The following is a 13,757-nucleotide window of genomic DNA, read 5'->3' as shown; positions in this document are numbered from 1 at the left end:
GGATAATACCATTGCAACAAGTGCACTGGATAGTTGGTTCCAGGACAGCGCTGGCTCTGTTTCCAGTACAACATTCTAGCCACAAATAGCACCTGCCTAGGAAGTCTTTATAGAAAATGTCCCAACTTGACCATGTAGATCAACTCCTTGAAAGGCTATACACTCCTAAAGACATAAGCAAAAAGAGCTAAATATGTGGAAAACATCAAGCCTAGTTTGTATATCTGCAGAGTCAGATGTAATATAAACCAGCTTGCTTAAATTCAAACCATCATTTTATAATCTGACTTCTGCCCCGTCGCAAACCAAAGTTTGTCAATTTAGACTCATCAAACCAGTTAGGCTCTGTAAACCATGATCTGACTGATGTTTGTGCCAAGCCTGTGTGAAGTATATTAAAAAGCTGTCTTTGAGTGAGTGAGGGGGCACCCCAGAAGCTAATCCAGAGCCAGTTCTTACATGTATCTATTAGCCAAGCATTGCTGCAAAAGACTATCTTGTGCTAATTTAAGTAGTCACCAGAGACTTCCTTTAGTAGCAGAACTTGAGTGTGAAAGCAACATTAATACTTGCCTTGAAGTTCTGGTTTGAGAATTTCAGCAGTTAAGATTCCTTGGAGTTTAGGGGGTTGGGGGCAGGACAATGGGAGATGCATCTTAATTCAGGATATCTGTAGCTTATTTCCCCAACATTCCACATTTTCCCAGAAGTACACTCTCTATTCCACATACCTCAAACCGTAACAGATTTGAATAGCAAATAGCTTCAGCAGCTAGAAAACACACACATATACAAGCTGGCACTCACACATTCCAGGAAGGGAATGTTGTAACTAGCTCAGGAAAGAAGGGCCACATTCTGTCCTCTAAAACTGGGCTGGAAGGTCAGCTTTTCCCCAAAATACTGCCACCCGCTCTGATTTTTCATCGCTGTTGCCCATATTAGCATGATCTTCAAAAATAAGATGCAGTGTGACTGGAGGGGAGCATCCAAAGTTTGTTCTACTCAGAAAAGACCCATTGAAATCAATGGAGACCAACAACAACAACAACAACAACAACAACAACAACAACAACAACAACAATAATTTATTTATACCCTGCCCATCTGGCTGGGTTTCCCCAGCCACTCTGGGCAGCTCCCAACAGAATATTAAAAACATGATAAATTTGGCTCAATTGATTTCAGCTGGGTCTGCTCTTATCAGAAACAGTTGGACCCAACCCTATATTCCTGCAATAGCTATTATATTGTTGTTAGCTGCCTTGGATATCTTGCATGACAGAAAGGAAGGATATATGTGCTTTTATTCATACGCATTTTATTTTAAAAGCAAGAGCTAGCATGAAAGACAAGGTATTTTTTATTTTATTTGAGAGAGCTTTCCTTTCCTTTCTTTTCTTTTAATCCTGCATTTTTAGAAGAATCTACTCTGCTTGGGTCCAGAGATGCCCTTAGATGGAGAGGTTTTGGTGAGCAGCTACTGTTCCACTTTCTGCAAGGGGCAGTGTTGGCGGTAAGTTGTGTAATGCACAGGGGATTCTGCGATGCCTTGCACAAACAGAAGCCGACCTCTGGTTTCCCAGTCCTTTCTTTCTTGTGCAAGAATCTTGCGCTATGTCAAAAAGGGTCCTTCTGCCCGCAGAAGTGGCCCTTCTGCTGCTCACGGGCAGCTCTGGATCCAGCCCAACATCAACTCGCAGAGAGCCTCTGAAAACAAGTGATGTTAACTTCGCCGCAGACAAACAGCAACATGAGCCAGCCACGGAAATTTATAGCTTCAGTGTAAACTGTTTGGAATTATGGTTCAAGATCAATCTTATTACCAAAGGGAATTCTGAGTGCCTTGCGGGCAACGTAGCCACTAGTATCAAAGCCTAAGGGCGAAATATCCACAAGACATCGCTGAAGGCTTTTGCAATTCAGAGATTATTGTATCCAATGTTGGCTGCAGTGAATATTTGGCATATAAACCAACCACATTGCCTGGATTGTTTTACAGCCATCATAAAAAAAACACCCAAAAAAACACAAGGGCAATGGAAGGGAGCAGCACTTTCAGAAGCTGCTCACATATTTCTACCCACTTTTGTCAAATGGTCACAAGCTAATCGGAACAGTCCCTTTATGTTGCGTTTTAAAAATATACCTACTTTGCTGTCTTTCCCTCTTCGCAGAGCAAACAGTTGGACATATAAGTGAAGCAAAGGAAAATCTGTGAGGACAGGGCCCATCTTGGGCTAGCTGAACCAAACTGGAGTTGGCACACTGCAGAATGGAAAAAGGTAAACTAAAGAAACCAGGAAAGCGAGATCTAACCATGTGCCCCCATGTAATGAGAACTCTACTTATCGCTTGTTACAGTAGTCGGGGGAGAGAAAGTGCAGAATGGACTTCGAAACAGGAGCAAATTAAAAGCAAGAAAGAAAAGAACATAAGCACTTGAAAGTGGGCAGAAATTTCCTATTTATGGGAGAACACAGATGTGGCTCAGCAGGAGAGCACATGTTTTGAATGAAGACTTCCCCAGGATTAATCCCCATCATCTTCCAGTTTGAAAGATGCCCATTGCCAGGGTGGAAGAAAGGCTTCTGCTCAAGAGAACTGTTGCCAGTTGGAGTAGACAGCATGGCAGGTAGATGGAGCAATGGTTTTGACTCCGCAAATGACAGTTTCAGGTACTCATTGATGTCGGGAAAGGCAGGGCAGTGGAAGGGAATTTTTAGAAGCTGTACTGTATTTTTAGAGGCTCTTTAAAAATGCTGTTCTGTTTTGCCATTCCTTTATAAGCCACCTCAAATATTCTTGAATTATAAAAAGGCAAGCTGTTTTTAAAAAAATCCAAAGAAAGGAAGAAGAAGAAGAAAGAGGGATGAAGGAAGACGAAAGAAAGAAAGAAAGAAAGAAAGAAAGAGGAAGGAAGGAAGGAAGGAAGGAAGGAAGGAAGGAAGGAAGGAAGGAAAGAAGGAAAGAGAAACAAGACAATTTATTACCCAACCTTGTCCAACAGATTGTGCACAGAGCAGGTATTTGTGGCTTTGTCATTGAGAAGGGACGAGCAGGAGCTACTCGTACCAAGACCACAAAGATCTGGTCAGGGCTGGCTCTGAATGATTGCAACAGAGAGAGGTCTAAACCGCCTGAACTTGTAGGGAGAGAAGGCTGCCCCCATTTCTGAACGGTGTCTGCCCTCCCTGCATGTCCTCCCCAGCCCCTGGTTCCAGGAGAGTGTTCATCTTCATTACAGAGAGACCAAGGGCAAATTAGCAAATCACAAAGATGCCCTACAGTAGTTATGATTCCACTGGGATTTGAAGATCATCGCTCTAAGCAGGAGACACTAGGAAATGTTTTAAATGAAAGCTTCTGCCTGACCTACCACGACTTGCGGCAGTCTGCAGGTGAATTCTAATGGTCCACTTTACTTGAAGCAGGGAAGAAGATTCTACTACGGATTGTTCTGACCTTCAAGCTATGACATTTATAAAAAGCATTCTCTCAAACCCATGCTCATGATTAACATGGCTCCATCACAAGCCACAGGTCCAGACAACAGAGTAAGGTTGCCATACGGAAGAGATCGGCACTCCAGAACTAAGGGGGAGGGAATGCAGTGCTAGTCAAACAAACAAAGCCAAGTGCTACTACTGGGAAGACGAAGGAGAACAGGCATTCCCCACTCCGTCCAAAAGAATGAGTGACTGCTGCTTCCAAGGGGCAGAACCAGAGACCGCCCTTCTAAAGAAAAGAAAACACACCTGAACTAAGCTACACTTCAGGCCAGGGTTAGCCAACGTGTTGCCATCTGAATGCTGTTGAACTACAGCTGCCACCAACTCCAGCCATCATGGCTAACAGTCAAGGATGATGGGAGTTGCAGTCCAAGAATGTCTGGTGCCACATTGACTAAGCCAAAGGTTCTCAAGCTGCAATGGTGCAAAAGCTCCATTATCTACAGTAAGGTTGTGGAGCAGACAGAAATATCTGCACTTGGTCTTGCACTCAATTTATTTTTTCTGATGACAGAAATCAAAACCATTTTGAACAAGGGCCTGTGATTTTCATGCACTGGCGCAGTCTACTAATTTCCCCTTAAATGTTTAAAAAGGAGCCCTTCTCAGTAGCCTGGCCCAAAGCCCATGATTTTCATAATACAGTGATGATATTGATGTTGATGCTAAAGAAAGAATAAGATTGTGGGTTTTTTGCCTTCTTCCATTGCATTATAAGGCACCTTGACGGTTATTCAAATATGAGTTACATATGTATTTTGATTTGTAGAATAAACAAACAAAAATGTTATTAAGTGGTCTGCCAAGACCCCCAGCATTTTTTAAGTTGTCCGTAGAAAACCAATTATTCTCCTTCCATTTATAAGCCTAGGATTCACCGGTCAGCTATCCCACGGCAGGTCACAACACATGCCCACCAACTCAGTTTCACTAGTAATCTCTGTATAGTCAAAGCTCCACTACATACAGGTGACACTCAAACACCAACCTATTGATTACTAACAGCTGCAGTATGCATTTACAACACACTGGAACACAAATCATGTTTTATTTAAACATAGGCTCACCCCTGACTTGTGCATTGACTTAATTGCACAAAACTTACACAGAGGTTAGACTATGCCTGGTCTTTACTATCTGTTCCAATTTGGTTGCGGGGCAGGTGTGTGTGTGTGTGTGTGTGTGTGTGTGTGTGTGTGTTATACGGTCATGAGCTCGGATCTTGATTTCATCCTGATTTGTTTGTACTGTTCATCGTTCATTCATCCAACACTTTTCAGAGGATTTTCCTAACTGCAAAACATCCATTAAAAACACACACAAAAAAGTGGGTTTGCCACACCAGGGCAACAGAGCCTTTGAATCCACTGAAATTGCACAAGCCTGAAATTCTGGTATGCACCTGAAATCCTACTGCAAAACACTGAGAGTCCAAAGGCTACCTATTTGAGGGGAAGAACTCTTATAACTACTTCTGAGAAACCAGAGTGCTATTTTGGGGAGGGAGAGCAGGAGGAGGACATGGTTTGTTTGGCATATTCTGAATACCCCCCTCTTTGGCTAGCAGCCATCCATCTTTGATACACTCTATTGAGCTGTCAAGAAATGGATATAGAAAGTAATTACTGCCCAGGGGAGGCTTCCTCTTCTTGTCAAAATACATATAGCGTATTTGAAGTAGTCAGCTATGCACTGTACACACATAAGAACGAACTGGCAAATGCACAACAGGGGAGCAACTTTTGGGGAGGGGGGGCGCATGCCAGTGGTGGGCAGGGCCAGAGTCAAAAGCAAGCAGAGCAACAAGCGGGACCTTTAACTCTGTACAGTCAAAGCTATACACCCATCTCTCAATCAGCCATCCATGCAAGCAAGAGGCATTATCACAGTTCAAGAATGCATTCCTGCCATGCAAAAGCACTCAAGGAAGGTGAAAAGCAGGGACAGGGTGTGGCCTGGGAAATGTCTTGAAGGCCAGACAGAAAGGCCTGGAGGGCTGCATTTGGGCATTGGACTTGAGGTTCCTCATCCCAGATATACACCACAGAATCCTAACTATAGTGGTACCTTGGGTTACATACGCTTCAGGTTATATACGCTTCAAGTTACAGACTCTGCTAACCCAGAAATAGTGCTTCAGGTTAAGAACTTTGCTTCAGGATGAGAACAGAAATCGTGCTCCGGCGGCACAGCGGCAGCAGGAGGCCCCATTAGCTAAAGTGGTGCTTCAGGTTGAGAACAGTTTCAGGTTAAGTACGGACCTCTGGAACGAATTAAGTACTTAACCCGAGGTACCACTGTATACTGTTAACAGACAATGAATTGGTTCCTGAGGAGTTCAGCATCTTTGGCATCTTGTTCAAGAAGCATTACAAAATACCGCAGAGGCCTACCTATCCTTCAATGCAACTGGCATAAATGAATAAATAATAATAAATTTAATAAGGCCAGTTACTGCATTTGAAAGCTAACCAGAAGGCAGCTCGGCTGGGCTGAGGCAGCCCCGGTAGGCAACAGGAATGCTGAAAGCAGAGCTGAACTAAGGGCAGCAGAGCCCCAGAAATAATTGATTTACAGATCGGCAAAGGGCCAAAAGGATCGTCAAGCAGTGCACACTTCAGCATCCACTCCCGTTTCTGTATTCCACCACAAGAAAACAAAATGATATGATTTATGTTGGCCTGCACTGTGGGGCAGGGTTGGCAAGCAAAATGAAAACAAAATTCACATCAATTTGAAGCTTGCGGCAGCAAAGTCTTAGCAACACCCTCCATTTGGTTCAGCGGCAGGTTAACCCAGTGAGCGGGGAATGACATTAATTATACCATTTTAGAGTTAGAATGAATCTTAGGGGCCACCTAATGCAGCCCCACCTGCTCAGTGCATGGTGCCACCACAGCATCCCTGATAGATGGTCATCCAGCCTCTGTTGACCCAAGATTTTTGCGCTCTAGCAGTGGATTCTTACATCCCTTTCAGGGCTACACAAACGCCTGGTGGATATCACAGTCCCACCACAACTCTGCATGATTAAGTGTGCCACAAAAGTGTATAGAACAAACAGGGTATATTGATAAGAGGTTTAAACATGTGCTTAGTTTGCTGGATCCAAAAAGCTAAGCAGCTGTACTGTTCGTAATATACATCCAAACAATGGGCAATTTCCTTCATTGCTATGATTTCACAGATCCGGGGGGGGGGGGCGCTTTATGCCTCCTTCTAGAAAGGCTACTTCAAATCCAGGTTGAGGTCACTCTCTTGGGTTAATTAGAGTTCTGCCAGGTACTGCAGAGCTCACTAGCACTCTGTCTCTGCTTTCTCCCAGGACCGCATTCTATATTCATTATGTGACTAATTCAGAAAGCCCCGCAAAGATCTACAGAACCATATGAAATGACACCTGAAGTGTGCTTGACTTCAGATCCACTCGGATTATTGGCAGTTCCCACTTGACACCTGGGATGTGCCAGTTTACATTTCCAGGGAGCGACATCCTTGACTTCATCATTATCACCACATCTGTTTCTGCCTCTCGCTCCTTTCTCATTCAAGTTCTCCCCAGATGCCTGACCAGGTGAACAAAGCGAGCAGATTGCAGCCATTAGTTTGTAATAACTGTGAGATGGCACCGCGCTTCCTTCCTTATCCATGCCTACTCCTTTTAGTCATCTATGCAGCTTGCCTGGCAATCCCAGCTCCCTTCTCCACAACTGCAATGTAGCATGGGTAGGGAACCTCAAGCTCAGAGGGCAAATGTGGCCCTCCAGGCCTCCCTACCTGGCCCTCAGATCTCTCCCCAGGCCACACCTCCCACTGGCTCTGTTTCTAACCCCATAATGTTTTTGCCTGGCTGGACTATGTCCTGATAATGCCTCTGGTGTGCCTGGATGAAGGACAGAATGTGGTTTGTGAGGGCATGTAGAAACTAGCCTACTGAATAAAGGTATAATGTACATTCATTGCCCAGAGTAAACCCATTGAAATTAAGACTGCTATGTACACCAGTCTCAATGGGGCTGCTCTGAGTACAACTCAAAGACTGCTACAACCCTAAATTCTTTCCTTAATAAAACAACAACAACACAATTCCGTCATTAAAAAAAGGGGGGGGACAGAATAGGCTTTGCTCTGACATATACCCATGCTACAAACATTTAGTGCTATCCATTATATGCACCCCATTGGCCCTTGCTTTTTCCTCCCCCTTTGCTGCCTTAGTTGTGAAATTTTTATATACTTACTTCAAGTCTGCTGCTATTAAATTAAATCCATTGTAAAGGTGTCCTTCTAAGGCCACTTTCTTCAAGTAAGAATAACTGTCCAGATCTGAAGTCAAAAAATTTGTCACGAGGGCACCTGCAAAGTGGGAGAAAAGGGGGGGGGTTAGATGCTGGTAGAATGCTTTCCAATGAGGAAAACAGACATTTCCCCCTCACTGGGCTAGCTCAACCAAGTAGCAGAAATGAATAAGCTTTCTGACTCACTGCAGTCAAGGACATAGCATGGAAACGGATTAACGTAAGTTTGATCAATTGTGTACCAGGCTCACCGTTAATAAGCGACCTTTATATGATCAATTCTTTTTTTTTAAGGCTTTTCAAATGTTTTATGCCCCCCTCTGAGACAAATTTCACAAATAATACCAACCCCATCAAAGCATCCTTTTATTTTCCGCAAGTCAGTAATGCTACACAATTAAGATCATTGCAAATCTGCTGTAGCAGACCCACAACTTAATACCACCAATTAATAATGCGGTGGATACTCTCCCGCTAACTGCCCTCAATTAAATATAGTGCACCCACATCACAGTACACCAATTACATCAATTTCTACAATTTACCACAGATTATCTGGCGGGGGACTTGTGTGAGGGAAAACTTAATGATTTAGAGTCTCAGGCAGGAGCTGATCAAACAAACAAGAAACGTTTTATCAAACAAAAAGAAGTTTATGAAACAAAGCGGGTCAGGAAATGAGTTCTTTCAGGTTGAAGTTAACTTATTTTATTTAATTATGTCTCAGGCTTAAACATAATACTATAGGCGCAACTCTTCTTCAGTTACTAAAAATCAGGTGTTACACTTCAGATGGTAAATGTTCAGGTTTCTAGAATAGAGGGTAAAACTCAGTTTCTGCCACTTAGATATTACAGCTAAATACTTTCAGCACCATACAGATTCCTTCACAGCTTAACCCTTTGATTCTTGAGGTCTTCTAAATGGTATTACAGACCCAGGGGATCCCCTCACCCCTTGTTACTGGTTTGGGAGTCTTCAGTACCTAGAAGAACTCTCCCCTCCTGACTCTACTGAGACCCAGGTAGCCTGTATTCCCACAGGATCTACCTGTCCCGGCTCAGACTCAGCCCTACCAGGACACTCCGGCCTGCATACCTTCCCCAGACCCTCAACCCAGTCTCCCTATCCAAGCTGCGAGGCTCCATCCTCTCGCTATGGATAGTCCTCCTCAGTGTGAATGCTTAACTTGCCTTGGAACCAGTTCTCCTGAACACACTCCCTAACTCCCAACTCCAACCAAACCTTATTTCTTAACCTTTGCCCCTCCTCAAAACCAAGCCCAACCTCTCATCTTAAATCCAGTCTTGTCTACCACTCTCCCTCAGAAACTCCTTTTAAATCCCCCCCCTCCAAGTGCTGTTCCTCCCCACTCTGTGGCTAGCTGACTCCGTAGCCAAACAGAGAGAGACTCCAGCCTACTCTGGAGGGGAGACTACATCACCAGACTGTGGTCTGGCTCTACTGTCCGCCAGACAGTATTTCAAGCAATGCTGGGAACGCATAGCTAAACCCAGCTCCCCAGGATGTGGGCAGGCATAATATATGCAGAAACGCTGAGAAACGCAATTAAGATATGCTCTATTCTCGGTACACATCACATTTTTAACGTGATCTTGCAAAAATTGCAACAGAGAACTGGTGGCTAGAGAAAAGACTTTCTCCCTTTCTCTTAAGAGTAGAACTGGGGGGCGTCTCATGGAGCTGGTTATTGGAAGATTCAGGACAACCAGGAGTAAGTACCCCTTTACACAGAGCATTGCTAAATGATTAAATTCTCTCCCACAAGATGTAGTGTGGCCACCAACTTGGTTGGCTTTAAAAGATGGTTTGACACTGTCAGGGAACTGCCATCGGCTCAGAGGTAAGAGGTAGAGGGAAGTTGTGTTACAGGGAGCCTCCGAAAATCTTGCGAAGCAGTTCCTCTTCTGGCGAGGAGGAAAGCCCCACCTCCAGTGGGAAAGAGGTGCAAGGACCAGAGGATGCTAGAAAGAGCCTTAACACCGCGCCTGAGCAAGCTGGAGAGGAGGGAAGCACACCCCTGCCATCACCCATCATGCGCAGTAGTTTGAGGCGCAGGGAGGGGTGGAAAAGGCTGGGGGTGACAAAACTTTTATGTTGGGGGAGGTACAAAAACAGACCACTCCTGGATTCTGCTAGCGATTGAGCCAGACATGAACTTATGACGCTCTTCACTGTAAATAGTTTGCACCAAAATAAAGCCTGTAAAAGACAGGTCGGAGTCCTGCCTGGTTACTCTCAAGCAACCGCAACAGCACCTGACAGACACATTCATGGAGGGCAAGCCTATCAGTTGCACTCAGGTCCTGCTTTGTGGGCTTCCATTGGGGGCTGGTCACTGTGAGAACAGGTTAATGGACGAGATGGGCCTGATCCAGCAGCCACTTCCGATGTTAGAAGCCAGAAGCCTTGGCATTCTCTAAGTCCTACCGCCATGGTTACGTATGGCAGGAACATTGGAAGCCGGCTAATACTGATCAGTCTATGCGCTGAATTCAACTAAATAGTTGCACTAGTGGGAGCCAGCGCAACCAGACCCATTAATGCAATAGGGTTCCCTTCCCTTTTCCTCCTGAGCCCCCCTCCCCAATCAGTTTGGGTGTGTGTGTGTCAGAAGCACCCCCAGAGCAGTGCTTGGAGGGAGGAGAGTGAAGATTGTTCCATCTAGGAAGCAGAAAGGTTTGCCCTGATGGAACCATCACAGTCATGAGACATTGAATTCCATCCTGTATGTCCAACTAAATCAGGGCAGCCCAACTTTTCATACCAAGTGGGCCGCAACTTTGACACAGAATCTGTGGGCCATACACTGCCTTGTCACGTGGCGGAGTGAGCCCAAAATTTGGTTCAGACCTTATGCTGCCCTCCCAAAGCTGGCAAAGGGAGGCGAGAGGCTCTGGCCGGCTCCTGGAGCCTTGCCTCCACTTTCCCAAAGCTGGGAAACCACTAACTAGGCTTGGGAAAGGAGACAGAAGGACTCTAGGACCCTGTCAAAGCCTCACACCTATTTCACAAAGTCCAGCACCTCGCTCACCCAGCTATGGGAAGGCATAGCAAGGGCTTGGGGGGCATCAAATGTTGCAAAAGAAGGCCTTGAGGGTTGCATGCAGTGCTTGAGGTGTGCGTTGGACCACCCTGACCCAAAACCTATTATTCCCTATTTCTAACTGGCAGTGGTTCTCTAGGAGCTCAGGAAAATGCTTTCCCCATTACCTGGTTTGTAACTGGAAATGCCAGATTCAGAACAGATTCAATACCACTGAGTTATAGATCCTCCAGCAAAGAAGCGGTTTTGCCTAGTTTCAAACCTTTCGCACAGGAAACAAAGGTGATACCCACTATTCTACCTAAAATGAAGCTTCAATCCTGCTTAAGCTTTAGGTATCCAAACATAGGGATAACCCAGCTTTCCGGAGGCCACTGAATTATTCCAAAACAATGGGTTCCCAAGACAGTTAAATGCTATTAATTGTTCTACCAAAATCCCGGCTGGCTGGAACACTAGCATTATCATCAATAGAAGCAACCTAGCAATTACAAGCCCATCACTTTAATATGTAACATATCTAAGCATTTTCTGGCAACAGTTGGAAGCATAAGCCTATGGAAATAAAATTATTTTCAAAGTAGCAAGCAGGTTTTTAGAGCAGAATTTTTAAAACAGTTGTGTGTTGTTGTTGTTGTGGCTTGTTGTTGTTATTGTTTTTTAAGAGGAACAGCACCACTTTCAACTAACTTGATGTAACCCTGGGAGCTGATGCATGCCATTTCCAAAAATGAAATATGTGTATCCTAGTATTAGTAGTAGTAGTAGTATATTGCCTTTCATCTATAGATTTCAGTGTGGTTCGCAACATAAAAATGCAAGCAGAAATTGGAATGTGACTTTGTAAACCCTGCAAAGACTGAACAAAGGAAGATAAGAATTAACTCTCCTAGCACACCAGGTCCAAGACAATAATGATTATGAAGGACTACACAAGCGAAATGGATTTTATATTTTTAAGAAATAACTGAGGCACTGTTGGTAAGGAGGCAATGATGGTCAGCTGTAAGAATGGACAACAACAAGTGAAGGATGAAATGGATATTAATGAAGAGATGATGTGGCTACAGGAGGAAAAGATGGACATATGTTTGCAACAGGAGCGGAGAACCTGATTTTTTTTTAAAAAAATAAATAAATTGTATTAAAGTAAAGTAATTCGGTTTGATTTGTAAAAAACATTGGAAAACTAATAAAAATAATTGGGGGGGGGGCAACCATAAAATGCAAGCTAAAAACGCATAAGAAAAACAACTTTTCACTGCAAGCTAGCCCATAATGCTTGTGGCAGCAATACTGCTTGAGTACATTCCTATAATCAGTGATGGGAGTAGCCCAAACACGCTGGAAGATGGAGGGAAAGAAGAACTGAGTTTGAAGTGAGCATATGAACCAGTGGTACAGAGCACATGGTCTGCATGCATCAGCTCCTAGGTGTAATTTCTGTCATCTCCAGTTAAGCCACCCCTGTTAAGGGAGACCTGGGAAAGATCTCTGCCCCAGACTCTGGAGAATTGCTACTGACATTGACAGTGAGTAGGGCCAGCTAGACCAACAATCTGTCCCCATACAAAGAGATCTTCTGGATCTATACTGGAGGGGCAGGGGGTTGAAAGAGAAGATTCTGGTTTAGTAAGGGAGAGGGAACACAGGAAGTTGCCTTACACAGAATCCATTCAGCTCAATAGTGTTGACTCTGACTGGCAGCAACTTTCCAGGATTTCATTGGGGGCTCTCTCCCAGTCTAATCGGGAGATGCTGGGACCTTCTGTGTGCAAAGCAGGTGTTCTACCACTGAGTCATGGCTGTTCTAGGTTTGGGAACACCGCAACAGAATATATGACTGTAGTAAGGGCAGTGCTGCTGCAGTTTGTGTGATTCACTGTCGACTGCAGGATTTACAGCTGAAGAATCTGCATATTAAGGGAACTTCCAGGAATGTTCATGTAACCCAGTCCCCTCTCGTTTCCATATACATACCTCTTCCTTTTGCATTCTTGTCTATCTTTGGCTGCATGTAGTTCGTCAGGGCTGCCAATTTACCTTTCTTGCTGATTCCAAGCCACGTCCCGCCTTCTTTTCCTTCCTCCATATCCAAACCTGCTAAAAACATTTGTTTTGTTTAGACAAGCCTACCCAAATACTTAGAACGGTTAATGTGTGTTTTAATCTGTATTCAGTTTGCCGCTGTTTTTAATTTTTTGAATGCTTCAACTTATTGTTTTTCATTGCTTTTATTGAACATTTTATCGTTTCATCTTTTTTGTAGATTGTGTTGAGTTTGCTTGTTTGTTTTCCATTCAAGCAGTGTGCAAATTTTATGAAATTTTAAAAATACACAGTAACAACAGTAATAAAGTAAGCAGCATTTTTTAAAAATCTAAAAGGTGTCTGTAGTCTCTGTTCAAGAGCTTCATACTTTCATATCCTCCAACATTTCAGATGTGAAAACATGAGGGACATGCCCAGCTCCAGGGTTGAGTGTGTTCCTTGGAAGAATACTGCCTGATTTGGCTCTCAGTGGGTTTTAAAGTGTCCCAGGAGGTAGGTTAGGGCTGAAAGGTAGTGACTGGCCCAAAGTTACCTAGTGAAGAGTAATGGATGAGCAGAGATCTGAACCTGAGTTTTTGCCAGTCTTAGTCTGATACTCTAAGCCAGCCTTTCTCAACCGTGGATTCCCATATAGTGTTGGACTACAATGATGATGGGAGTTTTAGTCCAACATCATCTGGGGACCCAGGGTTGAGAAAGGCTGCTCTAATCCAAGGGTGAGGAACCCCAGGCCTGGGGGCCAAATGCAGCCTTCAAGGCCTCTCTGCCTGGCCTTTGGGACCCTTGTTAGGCCACACCTCCCCCCCCCCCAAGCTATACCCCTCACTG

At 44.3% G+C, this 13,757-nt stretch overlaps 2 protein-coding genes across 4 annotated transcripts in view; both read right to left on the bottom strand.

The window, feature by feature from the left end:
• The window catches only part of TANGO2 (transport and golgi organization 2 homolog), an 88,950-nt gene that overhangs the window by 28,578 nt on the left and 46,615 nt on the right, over window positions 1-13,757 (bottom strand). For 2 of the 3 annotated variants that reach the window (XM_053369482.1, XM_053369484.1), the window contains exons 4-5: window positions 12,858-12,980; window positions 7,754-7,868 (exon numbers count right to left, since the gene is read on the bottom strand). In XM_053369482.1, the coding sequence (XP_053225457.1) occupies window positions 7,754-7,868; window positions 12,858-12,980 (238 nt within the window). The remainder of the gene's footprint in view (window positions 1-7,753; window positions 7,869-12,857; window positions 12,981-13,757) is intronic. The other variant, XM_053369483.1, reaches the window with a different exon arrangement.
• ZDHHC8 (zinc finger DHHC-type palmitoyltransferase 8) overlaps window positions 1-13,757 on the bottom strand; it is a 286,530-nt gene that overhangs the window by 258,435 nt on the left and 14,338 nt on the right. The window lies entirely within an intron of this gene.

This window comes from Podarcis raffonei, chromosome 16 (genome assembly GCF_027172205.1).
Source record: "Podarcis raffonei isolate rPodRaf1 chromosome 16, rPodRaf1.pri, whole genome shotgun sequence".
In the NCBI taxonomy this organism is placed as follows: Eukaryota; Metazoa; Chordata; class Lepidosauria; order Squamata; family Lacertidae; genus Podarcis; species Podarcis raffonei.
This window is presented reverse-complemented; position numbering and strand designations above follow the sequence as displayed.